The sequence below is a fragment of the Anolis sagrei genome, chromosome Y (assembly GCF_037176765.1).
Source record: "Anolis sagrei isolate rAnoSag1 chromosome Y, rAnoSag1.mat, whole genome shotgun sequence".
Taxonomy (NCBI): Eukaryota; Metazoa; Chordata; class Lepidosauria; order Squamata; family Dactyloidae; genus Anolis; species Anolis sagrei.
The window spans coordinates 40,590,206-40,605,962 of record NC_090035.1 but is presented as its reverse complement, the minus strand read 5'-3'; the positions used below and the strand labels follow the sequence as shown (position 1 = coordinate 40,605,962).

At 44.3% G+C, this 15,757-nt stretch overlaps 1 protein-coding gene across 3 annotated transcripts in view; it reads right to left on the bottom strand.

Moving 5' to 3' along the window:
* The window catches only part of LOC137095532 (protein argonaute-3-like), a 255,766-nt gene that overhangs the window by 34,302 nt on the left and 205,707 nt on the right, over positions 1-15,757 (bottom strand). For 2 of the 3 annotated variants that reach the window (XM_067462306.1, XM_067462304.1), the window contains exons 15-16: positions 2,785-2,979; positions 692-841 (exon numbers count right to left, since the gene is read on the bottom strand). In XM_067462306.1, coding sequence (XP_067318407.1) covers positions 692-841; positions 2,785-2,979 — 345 coding nt within the window. The remainder of the gene's footprint in view (positions 1-691; positions 842-2,784; positions 2,980-15,757) is intronic. The other variant, XM_067462305.1, reaches the window with a different exon arrangement.

Here is a 15,757-nt window from a genome sequence, read left to right as displayed (position 1 = left end):
TCTCTCCACCTTCTCTTCTCCCAGCTAAACATCCCCCAGGAGGAAAGGAGGAAGGAAAAAGAGAAGGGAGGGAGGGAAGAAAGAAGGAAGGAAAGACAAAAGGGAAGGAAGGAAGGAGGAAAGGGTGGAAGGAAAAGATAGAAGGAATAAAAAGAGGGAGGAAAGAGGAAAGAAAAGACAAAGAGTTAGAAGGGAAGGAAGGATGGAAGAAGAAAGAGCGAAGTAAGGAAGGGAAGGAGGAAGGAAAGAGAGAAGGAAGGATAGGATGGTGAGAGAGAGGAGGGCCTGAGAAAAGAGCCCAAGGGACCACATCTGGCCCCTGGACCTGGGATTGCCCATACCTGATGTAGTGGCTTTGACAATTTATGAAAAGATCAAAGAAATACAGTTGTCTTCCACATTTGCAAGTTTTAATGGATGCAGAAAGTGGAAAAAACTACAAATAAAGAGTGCTTTTTAAAAAACTTGAGAGAACATTTCTCATCTTTAGGTCCACCAAGGCTACTCTATAGTCAACCTCAACCAGAAGGAATCTCCATGTCTTCCAGGACAAATCTACACCCAATTTCCACCAGACATTGATTCCAGAATTGACCTGGAAGACCTGGAAATCTGGAAGTGTTCCCTTAACTTCTCTAGCACAACTTAGGGATCCCTGTGGAAGAAATTACATGTGTAACAGTAATCTTACCCTTAGCAGTCTTACCCTTTCTGTCCTGTCAGCACAGAACAGCCTCGTATGATGCCTCTTCTGAACAACGATATATGTTATGCCAGGCTGATAATCTTTTTCCAGGCTAATACAGGCCTCGCGGATTGCTAGCAGTTCATAATACAGCACCTATAGTTCAGAAACAGAAATGTTTCTTACATAGAATCGTAGAGTTGGAAGAGACCTCATGGGCCATCCAGTCCAACCCCCTTCTAAGAAGCAGGAATATTGCATTCAAAGCACCCCTGACAAATGGCCATCCAGCCTCTGTTTAAAAGCCTCCAAAGAAGGACCCTCCACCACACTCCGGGGCAGAGAGTTCCACTGCTGAACAGCTCTCATAGTCAGGAAGTTCTTCCTCATGTTCAGATGGAATCTTCTTTCTTGTAGTTTGAAGCCATTGTTCCGCATCCTAGTCTTCAGGGAAGCAGAAAACAAGCTTGCTTCCTCCTCCCTGTGATTTCCTCCCACATATTAATACATGGCTATCACATGCACAAATCACATTTCCATTCTCACAACACAGAGGTGCATTTTTGAATATCTAGATCCCATTGATTTCCTTGTCAGGTCAAAATTACATGGAAGACATATTTAATACATGAACACATGCTAATATTTGCTTTACAGTGACACAGACATGGTGGTAGGACACACATCTCAAATTTACTAAAAAGAAATAAGGATTCCATAGTTCTTCAAACTGTAAGACACTCTGCCCTGTGGAGAGAAGAAAGTAACCAAAGGGAAGACTCATGTGGGCTGAACCTGAAATTCTGCTGGCCAATGCCAGTCCGGTACAGTGGCTGGAGTACTTGCATTCCACCACTCACATTTAATTCTAACCAAGGACCTGTACCTGGTCCAACCAAAGACCAGGTACAGGATTTTGCTGCCTTTTTTAAAAAAAACTCCTGCCTCCATGGGCAGAAACATGTCACTCCTGCAGCCATTTAAGAGATGCAGCCTGGTATTGGCAGGCTGCTGCTCCCATCTCACAAAACCAAAAGTGGAAGTGGATGCCATGTCAAATCTCTCCTCTCCATCCTGCTTTACAATTTTGCCAGTTTCTGGACTGATGGGATCTGTGGCAAGTTACTGGATCAAAATCTTGTCCCCCAGCACTGGTAAAGTCACCTATCTTGGGTTTTGTTATACCCCAGCAGAGAGTTCTCCTTGCTCACCAAGAAACCAAACATGGTTTATTGATAAAAACACATATAAAAGGGGGAAAAGGCACCAAACAAATGGAAGGGTAAAAATCCAAGAGACAATGAAAGAAGCAACTTCCAAAGTATAAGTATATCCAGAAAATTATGGTTAAATCATGAACACAAATTCCAAAACAAGTCCAGGAAACAAGGAACAAAACATGAGCATGAGGCCAAAGGTAAATCCATAAAACAAGGAGCATAACAAGAGCACGAATCTTGGGTCATGAACTAAGGCTTGAGCTAGAAACAAGACAGGAGTTCCTCGCTCCAGTAGCGTTGCTTGATCTAAAATCCCAACAGCTCTCTCACTACTTTGAGGACTGCAAAACATGAGAGCATTCCTTTGATCTTGAGAGGCCTGCTTCTGCCTCTCGTTCTCACAGATTCTTTCCGATTTCCTGCACCTGAATCTCTGCTCCTCAGAAGCAGCCTGGTATCTCTGTTAAAGCCAGGTGCTCCCTCGGATGAGTTAGTTATTTTCCTCTCCCTGCCTGTTGGAGTCCAAAACAGTTCCATTTTCACACCCTGTCTCAGCAACAGCATCTTTCTCCAAAAACCCCTCCGTTCCCTCATCTACAGCACTATCTTGCTCTAAACCCCCGTCTGTTTGCTCACCTATAGAACCATCAGGCCTCAAATCCCCTCCTCTTCATAAGGCTGAACCACAACAGGTTTCATGGCTCATTTTTATGTGCTCTACTTTTTAAAATTGATGTTACCTTTTCAATAATCTGGAGATGGCTTTGTGTTTTGTTATTACTGTGTGATTTCTCATTTTAATACACTCTGGTGTTCCTATTGCTCTATTAGCGTCTCTACAGGCTGTCAAAACATGGAGGTATAAATTATATAAAAGACCTGTCGAAACTGTCCCTCTGACACTCCGTCGCGGTAGAAGATAACCCGTGTGGGTTTGAAGCGCGTCGACTTGTAGAACTGGATGAGGAGTTCTCTAACCATAGAGACCAAGTCTTGGATGATCTCCTGGCGGGGTTTTTGAACTCTCACAGTGGCACAGTACCTGCTGGGATGGGCATCCATGCTGCCTACAACCTAAAGGCAGGAGACACAAGATGACAAATCCATAAGGATAATGTTAATAGCATGCTTTCTCTAATGAAAAAACAAGGGAAGGGAGGGATACTGCACAACATAAAGGCATGTATTTTAAAATAGGACTTCAGAAAATGACTAAAAAATTATTCAAGGCTATGAGAACCATTTATTTATTTATCTACTAGCTGTACCCTGCCACACGTTGCTGTGGTCCTCAGAAAACATAGCAATTCCAGTTGAAGCAATAGACAGAAGGGACAGATGTAAAATGAGGTAGACAAGCTTGTTACAAAAATAAAAATAAAATGGAAGTAATTAGGTAGCAATAGGTTAAATGTTTCTGAATATTTTCATAGAACTGTAATTTAAGACAAGACTGTCCAACTCTGAATTAAATCATTATTGTGAAGGTTGAAAGAGTGTGGCTTGCAACTCGGGGCACAAACCACCTCAAACAAATGGACCCTACTGAAATGCAGAATGAAACTGAAAGGATGTCAAAGAGAATGATTAATTATTAATCAATCATTGTTAATTATTGTTCATACTTTCTCCCAGTTTGGGACTCCAGATTTACAGGAGGTAAAATAGATACAGCTATTTTTTTACATTATGCAAAAGTTGAAAATATAAGTAAAATAAAATAAAATACAGGCCATTAGAAGGAAGAGCAACAAATATAGAAAACACACTAGATTAAACGTCTTTTTTCTGTGCAATCAGCCTTCAAAGACCTGATGAAACAAAAGGATCTTCACTCGACTACAAAAAGATAGCAAGGAAGACACCCAGGAATACTAAAATATTAATTATAATACTACATATAATATATAATGACAATACTGCTTTATTATTGTATATTTTATATTTTAAGTTGTATTGTAATGTTTTTTATTGTGAACCACGTGAGTCTCTGCGTGGAGAGAAAAAAATAGGATAGGAAATAAATAAATACATAAATAACTCCAACATTTGAAGTCCAAAACACCAGGAGGGCCAAAGTCTGCTCATGCCTGATGTACACTGTAGAATTAATGCAGTTTGACACCACTTTGACTGCTACAAGATCCTGGGATTTGCAATTTGGTATACTCGGCAAAGGAGGCTCAAGACAACAAATCCCAAGATTTCTTGAGCCGCAGAAGTGGAACTGAACTGCATTCACTGTAGAAGTAGCCCAAGGCCTTGTCAAACTACAACTCCCAGGGATCCACAGCCTTGAACTATGGAAGTTAAAGTGCTACTGAACCACATTAATTTCCCAGTGCAGATGCACCCCCAAGTTTAATCTCCCATCATCCCCAAAGTGTTTTGGGGATGAAAGGAGTTGCAATCCATTACCTTTGGAAAGATCAAAGAATCACTCAGCACATGCTCAGAGGTACCCAGCAATTCAAAGAACCTTTGCACACAAAACCTCTCCTCTTGCAGGCCTCAGGCCCTAATCTCAGGCTTCTGCCTCTCACCTCCAAACAAGAGCCTCCTCTGCAATAAACAAAGCTTTTGGTAACTCTTGCTGGCCCTCGAGAGTGGAGGGTGGGGTTGCCAGGGCGACAGAAGCTACTCCTTGGCATCCCCCTCCCCCTGAGGAGCCATATTACACAAACTTAAAGTTAGTATGGGGCTGGGAGCCTGCTGAGCCATAGCCAATAATCTGGTGGATGCTGCAGGGAGAGAGAACGAGCGAGCGAGGAAAGTCCGTCTCCATTCCTGTTGCTCCTCCACCCCACCCCCCTCTCTCTGCCTCTGTTTCTTTTGCTGCTGCTGCTCCTGCCTGTGCTGAGTGATTCTTTGATCTCGGTATGTAGGATCATGGAGAATCCAAAAAAGGGCATTGCTGCAGAGTGAAGGAACAAAGTAAATCTGAAGTGTTATTTACCTCTTTTTGTTTGTTCTTTCCCCTCACCTCCTAATGTGCTCCCGTTCCTCCTTTCCTTCAGTTGCAGGTTCCCCCTTGAAAGAGGTGGAGGAGGAAGCCCAGCCTCCTCTGCACCTGCTGGAGTGCTGCCTGGTGCAGCACTTCTTGGGGGGACGGGACACCCTTCTCCACACCCCGTAGTTTGAGGATCCCTGATGTAAAGGATAGTGACAAGGAGGCAGGCCTGTGGGGATGAGGGCTTTTCTTCCAGCTCCTGAAAAGGGGGGGGGGGCTCCATGGGAACCTGCTGTGCATGCACACTCGCAGCTGGCCGTGCACACACACTCCTTCCCTTCCTCCCTGAGGCTTACAATTGAATTTCCTTCTAAGGGAGGATGGAGGAGAAAGTGTTATTGGGGTGAAGCTGAGTGAAGGACATAGATTGTTTGGGGTAGTGTCTTGTGGCCAAATTTGGGGCCAAGTCACCCAGTGGTCCCACAAACGAACATTACATTTTTATTTATATAGATTTATTTCATATACTTGTACCCTGCCCTTCTCACTGCCAAAGGGGGACTCAGGGCAGCTTCACAACAAGCACCGTTCGGTGCCATCACAATGATAAAAATAATCAATAAATTCATTAAAACAGAACATTTAACAGTCGTTAAAACATTCCAGTTAAAATCAGAGTCCGGGTGAATTCATTGTCACTTCGAATTACTTATGTCTTTTTTTCACTAGCCACTATTCAATGATCAAACGCAAGGTCCCACAACCAAGTCTTAAGTTTCCTTCTGAAGGACAGGAGGGAGGTGGTCAATCCCCATGTCTCTGGGAAGGGAATTCCACAGACAAGGTGCCACTGCTGGGAGGGCCCTGTCTCTCGTCCCCACCAATCGCATTTGCGACAGCAGTGGGATCGAGAGCAGGGCCTCTCCAGATGATCTTAAACTTCATGATGGTTCATAACAGGAGATACAATCAAACAGGTAGTCTGGGCCAGAACCATTTACTGTATAAAAATTACTCCTTTCAAAATGGAGTACATTTACTTTGTTCGAAACCAGAAGCAATTTACTTTGATGGAGGAAAACTGAATGGAATATACTTCATTACTACTTCATGGATGCCTTAGGCATCTGTTACTGTAATATGCATATAGTAAACAAACCCAGCACAGAAGAACTGAATTGAATATTAGAGGCCAGAGCAACTTTTTCCACTCAGGACCTTCTTTCTGATAAATATTTACAGAAAAAGAAGCAAAGCTGCAGGCAATCCCAATAGTGTCTCTTTATCTACACATTCACTTTCAGGTTAATTCTTGGGTTTTGGTGAATTCCAGGGCTATAGAAGCAGATAGCAAAAACAGAAGAACAGCCTGCCTCAGGGGAGTGTACAATGTTTAACATTTACACAAATGACCAACCACTGCCAGAAGGGACAGAGAGTTTCATCTATGCTAACGATCATGCAATCACTGCTCAAGCAGGGAGCTTTGAAATGGTTGAAACAGAAGCTCTCCAAAGCTTTAGGTGCTCTTACTGCCTATTACAGGGAAAACCAGCACTCTGATGCCTCCTCACAGACCTCAAACAGAGGCCTCTCTCATAGACTAAGGCCTACCTCACACTATGAGGCCTTATTCTGGTTTCAGCTGTCCACTTTATAGGTATTAGTCATTTACACTGACGGTTGTGCCATTGCTGCCCGAGCAGGGAGATTTGAAATGGTTGAACAGAAGCTCTCTGAAGCTTTAGGTTCTCTTACTGTCTAGTACAGGGAAAACCAGCTGATTCCTAATCAATCGAAAACACAGACATGTGCTTTTCACCTGAAGAACAGACAAGCATCCCGAGCTCTAAGGGAAGGAATCCCACTGGAGCATTGCAACGCACCCAAATACCTGGGAGTCACTCTGGACCGTGCTCTTACCTACAAGAAGCACTGCCTGAACATCAAGCAAAAAGTGGGTGCTAGAAACAATATCATACGAAAGCTGACTGGCACAACCTGGGGACCACAACCAGACACAGTGAAGACATCTGCCCTTGCCCTATGGTACTCTGCTGCTGAGTATGCATGCCCGGTGTGGAACACATCTCACCACACTAAAACAGTAGATGTGGCTCTTAATGAGACATGCCGCATTATCACAGGGTGTCTGTGCCCTACACCACTGGAGAAATTACACTGCTTAGCCGGTATTGCACCACCTGACATCTGCCAAGAAGTAGCAACCAATAGTGAAAGGACCGAGGCAGAGACATCTCTAGCTAATCCCCTGTTTGGGTATCAGCCAGCACGTCAATGTTTTAAATCTAGAAATAGTTTTCTAAGATCTACAGAGACACTCGCTGGAACACCTCAGCAAGCAAGAGTCCAAAAGTGGCAGGCTCAAACCCAGAACTTCAACCAATGGCTGATATCAAATGAGAGACTCCCCCCTGGGCACACAGAAGACTGGGCGACTTGGAAGGCTGAACAGACTGCGCTCTGGCACCACGAGATGCAGAGCCAACCTCAAGAATGGTAGGTTACATATCTGTGACCATCTTTCTTCGAGTGGTACTCTGTGAATTCACACATGTGGAGTGTCTGTGCCTGCGCAGGCACCAGCTTCTCTAGCTTAAACTTCTCAAGTTTTGGTGGTAACCCCGCCCAGTCCCCGGCAGGGCATAAAAGGCGCCCCGTGCGCACACTCAGCAGTTCCTACGCTACAAGGCAGCAAGAAAGCAGAGGTTTGTTGGGGGGGGGGGGGCTGGGCGGGTTTGTGTGAATTCACAGAGCACCACTTAAAGAAAGATATGTATGCAACCTACCATTTTTCTTCATGGTCTCTGTGAATGCACACACATGGAGACTAGCAAGCTGAGGTCCCAGAGGCAGGGAAAAAAACAAACCAATCCTTTAATAAGGACCAAACATTTTTATTGTATCATCAACAAAACACAGTACCCCCTGACAGAAGGGGAACAACACATTCATAACACAGGAGTTCGTGATCCTCCTTCGGCCAAAAGAGAAGGCCGTTAGCATCGTGTAAACACACTCATTGAAATGAGGGCACATGTCTTAAGGTTGCATGAAAGTAAACATCATTGTAAACACGGTACAGAGATCATCAAGAGCCTTGAAAGCACAACATTCTCGAGCTTGAGAAGGGGAAGGTAGTAAGCATGTAAACAAGAACAAAAGACACAATAGCCCTTGAGACCCATAGCCAGTTGTCATCACTCAAACCCAAAGATGAAAAAACAACATAGTAATGCATGAAAAAATCATAACATCAAATATAGCCAAAAGCTGAAGCACAGGCATGTATGACATCGACACTCAAACATTTATCTCAGTACGGAGGAACCTGATACCGAGGCTAGGGAGCGCAAGAAGTCAGGATCGCCCTACCGAAGGCCATGTCAGGCCTACGTCTAGTGTCCAGCCTATAATGGGAAACAAAAATTTGTGGGTTCGCCCAGATGCCCGCCTTGCATATAGAGTCCAAGGGAATCCCCTTCAAAAAGGCAGTTGAGGCGGCCATTGCCCTGGTCGATTGAGCCCGAATGACTGCAGGAGGCTGGTGATGGGCTAGCTGGCAGCATAGTTCAATGGTCGATGCAATCCAACACGACAAGTGTTGTGAAGCGACCGGAAGGCCCAGTTTATCCTGAGCGTACGACACAAAGAATCTCTGAGTCCTTCGGGACTGGTAAATCCTGTCCTTATAAAACAATAAGGCCCTCCACACATTGAGGAGGAGCAGTCTCTTTTCCGTCGGGGTAGACGGAGAGTGAAAGAAAGAAGGCAAAACAATGTCCTCATTCACATGGAAGGGGTAAACAATCTTTGGAAGAAAGGAAATGTCCATGCAGAGAACTGCTCTACCTGCATGGAAAAGTAAAAGTAAACAGGCCGAACTGATCGCCACCAGGAATGCCACCTTCTATGAGAGGAAGCGAAGGTCAACTGTTGCCAGGGGCTCGGACGGTGGTAGTACCAGTCAGGCAAGGACAAGATCGAGACTTCCGCCAGGGGTTGGAGGACGGACCGGAGGGTGAAGATTGTTAAAACCCTTCAGGAAGGATCTCACAAAATTGTTCCGGAAGAGTATGCCATGAAATGGCGGCAAGGTGGGACTTTAGTGATAAAAGCAAGAGACCCTGCTTGGTGAGGGAAAACAAAAATCGGAGAACTGTCGGTATCAAAGATGGGGATTCTTTGATTCCTTTCTCAAGGAGGAAATTCGTAAACCTGACCGGGGTATAGGGTGGCAACCTAATTTGGACGGGGTTACACTCCCCCTGAAGCTACAGGTCCACAGTCTGGGAGTCCTTTTGGACTCATCGCTTACGCTTGAGGTTCAGGCGTCGGCGGTGTCTGGGAGGGCTTTCGCACAATTAAGACTCGTGCGACAACTGCGACCGTACCTTGCGAAGGCTGATCTGGCCGGGGTGGTCCATGCCTTGGTCACCTCTAGGTTGGATTACTGTAATACGCTCTACGTGGGGCTGCCCTTGAAAACGGCTCAGAAATTCCAACTTGTCCAACGAGCTGCGGCCAGGATGTTAACTGGCGCTCCTTACAGAGAGAGGTCAACCCTCCTGTTCAAGGAGCTCCACTGGCTGCCGTTTATCATCCGAGCCCAATTTAAGGTGTAGGTGCTTACCTACAAAGCCCTGAACGGTTTGGGACCAGCCTACCTGCGTGACCGCATCTCCGTCTGTGAACCCACGTGTTCACTACGTTCATCTGGAGAGGCCCTGCTCGTGATCCTGCCTGCGTCGCAAGCACGTTTGGTGGGGACACGAGACAGGGCCTTTTCCTTTTCCTGTCTCTGCAACACCCTCCCCAAAGATCTTAGACAGGCCCCTACATTGGCAGTCTTCAGAAAGAACTTGACCTGGCTGTTCTGATGTGTCTTCCCCGATTAGGAAATCTCCAATACCAAGTCCCAGAAGCACTTTATTAGAATTAAGATCACCACACACTGCATATTGCACTTGCCCTATAATCCTTACATATCACCTGTCACATCAGCACTTTTAATCCTGTACCCTTTACTCTGGCCCGGCCCAGTTTTATCGTGTTTTGATGCATTGTTTATTGCTTGTTGTTTTGTTGTTTTAATACTGCTTTAATTGTTTTAATTTGCTTTAGGTGTATTGTTATGTTGTGTATTGAGGCCTTGGCCTTTGTAAGCCACATCGAGTCCTTCGGGAGATGCTAGTGGGGTATAAATAAAGTTTAATAATAATAATAATAATAATAATAATAATAATAATTCTGGAATCGGGTAAAGCAGGCAGCATATGACCTCTTCGTAGCTGACTTGTGGGCCGCAATGAGGATGGATCGCACATCCGGACACAGTTACCTCAGAACTGGATCCTCCACGCCAAAAGGTAGAGGGATGGGAGATCGGGATGAAGAAGCTGGCCTCCTTCCCTTGACAGAAGGTCCTGGCGGAGAGGGAGCTGTCAGACTCGATCGTCGGAGAGCTGTAGGAGAACCGGGTACCACGCCTGATGTGGCCATGCAGGCGCTATCAAAATGCAGTTGGTTCGTGCCGCCTAGATCCTCTCGATCACCCTGGCAATGAGTGGGAAAGGCGGAAAGATGTAAAGGAGACCCTTTGACCAGTCAAGGAGGAATGTGTCCCCGAGGCATCCCGGTATCATGCTTGGTGGGAGACGAGCCCCGAACTGAGGGAGGTGGGCATTTGTGGGAGATGCGAAGAGATTGGCATCTGGCCATCCCCATCCTTGAAGATCAGGGTGAGCTCCTGTGGGTTCAGCTTCCACTCATGAGACGATGATTGTGTGCAACTCAGTGAGTCAGCCTCGACATTCTGGGAGCCTGGCAGATGTATTGCCACCAGCGAGACCGACCAGGCCACGCACCATTCCCAAAGTTGCAGTGAGAGGGTCAGCAGCTCTCTTGAAGTAAATTTTTATTGAATTATCATAAACTACAACGAAAGAAGGTGAATAATGTGTAGAAGATAGAAAAGTGGGAAAGTTATAGATACAAATCACAACGACAACAAAGGAGAAAAGGAAGAGAAAAAAATTCAAAAAAGTAAAAAATAAGAAAAAAGCAAAAAATAAAATAAAAAACTATAAAAATAGAAAAAAGAAGAGAAAAAAAATTGGACCTCCTTCTGGCTCTGCCCATACGTTGTCTTTTTGTCTAACCTTTTTATGTATTCCTCCTTGTGAGGTTTTATTACCTCTTCTATTTAATTACATGTCCTTGGATCTATTTTCAATGTACTCATCAATTATTGACCAATCTGTCTGTTTTACTGGATTGCCTGTATTCTTTTTTAATAAAAAAGTTAATGTGTCCATGTCCTTAATTTCATTTATTTTCTTTACCCACTGGAATTTCGCCGGTACTTCTTTCTGCTTCCATAGTTGCGCAAAAATGATTCTGGCAGCTGTCGTCAAGTAGATAAATAAGATATCTTCATTTGTATCTAAACATATATCTCCGTCTGTGATTCCCAGTAAATAGTATTCAGCTTTTCTCGGGAATTATTTATTGAATATTATCTGCATTTCTTCATGTATCCCTTTCCAATATTTTTGAGACTTTTCACAGCTCCACCATAGATGAAAAAAACTTCCATCATGTTCGTTGCATTTCCAGCAAATTTTTGATACTTCTTTGTACATGTGATTTAATTTCACTGGTGTCATATACGATCTGTGGAACATTTTCATCCAATTTTCTTTTAAATCAGTAGCATAAGTATACTTTAGTTTTTTGTTCCACATTATCTCCCAGTCCGCCATTGCTATTGGTTTTTTAAAATTCTCCGCCCATTTTACCATACAGTTTTTTATCAGTTCAGTTTCCGTGGACCATTCTAACAGCTTATCATATAATTTTGTTATACATTTTGTCTCAGTTTTTAGGATTTTATCTCAAAACTCTTCTTTAATTTGAAAACCTTGCTTTTTATCTTGATTGTATTGTTCTTTTATTTGTAAATAGTTCAGCCACATAATTCTTGGGTAGCTTTGTTTTATTTCTTCGTGTGTTTTCAACTCCGTTGAACCCCGTCTTAAAAGTTCTTTATAAGTAGGCCAGGTTGTCCATCCCAATAGCCTTCTCTGTTTAGCTTCCACTGGGGAGGTCCAAAGGGGTTTTTTTGAGTGGAAATAATTTTTGTATCTGTCCCAGATTCTAAGCAAAGAGGAGCGAATGAAATGGTTACCAAAGTTTCTTTCATTTTTCTCTTTTCCATACCATACGTAGGCGTGCCAATCATCTCGAAGATCATGGCCTAATGTAAGGAGATTTTCACTCTTCAGTCTTATCCAATCTTTTATCCAAATCAAGGCACATGCTTCGTGGTAAACCAAATCCTCCTCTATTCTTTTTGTCTGTCAGCACTTGATATTTTACCCTTGCCCTTTTCCCTTTCCAAATAAATTTCAGAAGATTCTTTGTCCACTCATTAAATTTCTTAACATTCCTTATTATTTATTTATTTATTTATTTATTTACTTTGCTTATATACCGCTGTATCTCAAGCCCGAAGGCGACTCACAGCGGTTCACAAACAGTAAAAACAGTAGAAACAGCAGTGGTTCCGTACAACATATAACAATTGACTTAACTCATTATCCATAAATTACCAATAAGCAATTACAATGCACAATTATTACAAAAAACAACCGTACCCAATCTTCTCATCATCCAAGCGTAGTCCAGGTTCGTTGTCCATTGTTCCATTCCTATGTTCCATTACCAGATTGCACTAAATTACTCAAACGCCTGCACAAACATCCAGGTCTTCACCTTTTTGCAGAATACCATTAGAGATGGTGCTAGTCTAATGTCCGTAGGAAGGGCGTTCCACAGCCGAGGAGCCAAATATAATACCAAAATATAATAAATATAATACCAAATATAATAATAAATATAATATATAATAAATATAATATATAATAACAAATATAATACCAAAATATTATGGGTATATTTTGAAATAAATAGAGCAATTTTGGAAGGACTGACATCTTAATTAATGCAATTCTTCCTAACAAGGAAAGGTTTAGGTATTTCCACCTCTCCAAATCTTTTCTGATTTCGCACCAAAGTTTTTCATAATTGTTGGAGAGAAGCTGACCATTTTTTGCTGTAATCCAGATGCCTAAATACTTAATCTTGTTTAAGATTTGGAGGCCTGAGATTCTCCTTAGTTCTTCTTGTTTGTCCTTTGCCATGTTCTTCGTTAAAATAACAGTTTTATTTTTATTTAATTTACATCCAGCCAATTTTCCAAATTCCTCAATTGTATTTAACCAATTTTTGATGTTTTCCCGTGGATTTTCTATTATACCAATTATATCGTCCGCATAAGCTCTGGCCTTATCTTTTTCATCAAAATTTCTAACGACATTATAAAAATCAGGGGAGATATGTGACAACCTTGTCTTGAGCCTTTTCCTATTTTGAATTCATCAGAGGGTCAGCAGCTTTCTTGACCCCTTTCCGCACTGTTTGTTTATATAGTACATGGCTACTATGTTGTCCATGAGGATCTGGACATTTTTCCCTGTGACCAGAAGGGCGAATGCTCTTAGAGATTTGAAGATCGCAAGGAGCTCTAGGAGCTCTAGGTAGTTGATGTGGCATAGCCTCTCCTCGGCAGACCAAAGATCGTGGACAAAGAGTTCTCCTGTAAGGCATCCCCATGTGAACATTGACGTGTCCATTGTCAGGGTGATGGATGGAGGGTCGGGATGGAAGGGAATGCCTCTACAGACATGATGTTGAACTGTCCACCATCTTAAGGACTTTCTTACGGATGGCGGGATGGTGAGATGTTTTGTCGTGTGCTCTGTGACTGGGTTGAAGTGGTCGAAGAACCACCTCTGTAGAGGTCGGAACTGTAGCCTTGCCAGTGGGGTTATCATCACCGTCAACAGTCTAGAAGGATTTGGATCTGCTTGGCCGATACCGTACGGGACCGAATGCCTCGGAGTGCTTTGAGCTGGAGTGTCCTGAACCTTGCTTCACTGAACCTGACAGGATCAGTGAATTGAACATGGCGCCGATGAACTTTATACATGCCGTTGGAATCAAGTGCGACTTTTGTTCGTTCAACTGGAGACCGAGATCCCTGAGGAGAAAGATGGTCTTTTGGATTTGGGATTCCAGAAGTGCAGGGGAGTGCACCGCCAGAGGCTAATCATCTAAATATGGAAAAATCTGGATTTTTTCCCTTTTGAGAAATGCGGCCACTACCGACATACGTTTTGTGAAAGTCCTTGGGGCCATTACGAGCCCGAATGGAAGCATGTTCAAAGTATATGTTTGGCCTGTGGCCCAGAACACCAGGAAGCATCTATGGTTCTGCCGTATTGACAAGTGGAAATAAGCGTCTTGGAAGTTGATGGACGCGAAGAAGTCCTTGTGGCTGAGGAGGGGGAGTATGAATGACACCGTCACCATTCTGAACTTCTGAGGCTTGATGAAAGAATTGAGATCTCTCAAGTCAAAAATTGGGCGGAGGGAACCATCCGGTTTGGGGACGGTGAAATATCTTGAGAAGAAGTCCCGCCCGTTGAAGCAATCTGGAAGGGGAGAAATCGCGCCCTTTAGAAGAAGAGTGTCGATCTCTGATAGAACTGGAGAGGAGGGTTCGGTCTCAGCGATCTGGCCCATTGGAGGGAGCTCCAATGCATAACCGTCCTCCACAATCCTTAGCACCCACACATCTGAGGTGATACTTCACCATGCATCGATGAAATTCCCAAGGCGGTCGCCGAATGGCGGGTGTCAAGGTCAAAGTCCGAGGGCAGGGTTTGAAGGGAGGGACATGGGAACGGCATCGGTACCAGATAAAGAGACGGTATTGTCCAGGAAAACGTCAAACACAACGTCTTGGATGATTTCCACGCAAAGTGTGGCGGGCTCTTGTGCATTGCTGCAGCAGCTGAGAACGATGCTGCCGGGGTTGTTGCATCTGTTGGGCCTGCTGTTGCATAGCTTGCAACGGGCGAAAGCATTGGCGGTAAGGGAACTGTCGGTATGGAGCTGCATTCCGTCGCCTTGAGTATTGGAACCATTTTGTTCTTTGGGATTAGGACTGATTTTCAATCCCACATTTGGCTGCCAGGATTTTAAAGTCTTGGTTAGCCTTCAACTTATCTTTGGTGCCCGCATTAAAGAGACCAAGGACGTCGAAAGGCAAGTCCTCAATGACTTGTCTTGAAGATGTTGATAGTCCCGATGACCAGAGCCAGGCATGCCTCCTAATGGCGACCGCATGAGCAATCATCTTCCCGGCCGTGTCCCCCGTATGCTTGGCCATCTGCATCTGGTGATGCGCCAAAGATTTCACTTCCTGAGCCAGGGTGGTCAGGATAGTATGGTGTTCTTCGACATCCGCTGGAAGAAGGGCAGGGCTTTTCCCCACAGGATTTGTTGGTATGCCCCCATACAGGCGCTGTAGTTTGCCATTCCGGCTAACAGGAGGGCACCGGAATATAGTTTTTGGCCAATGGCGTCAAACCTCTTGCCCCCTTGGTCTGAGGGAGTTGAGGACACCTCAACACCTGCGCCACCTTCACGAGCACCGAATTTGGATCGGGTGGTGTTTCAACCATTCCAGGCCATCGTCGTCCGTGCGGTACCAGGCCTCAATTTTCTTAGTGCTGAGAGGAATGGATGACGGGGTCTTCCATGAAGCTTGGATCATATCAAGGAGATATGGAGGAAAAGGCAAAAGAGGGGCTGGAGGCATCTCTGATTGGACCCGCTTAAAAACTGGATCAGTCACTGCCTTGGAAGTATGTTTAATTTCCAGGCCCAAAGTATCGGCCATGCGGGCCATCTGGTCAGCAAAGGACCTGACATTTTCCATTGTTGACGGAGGGTTGGCCTCATAGGCATCGT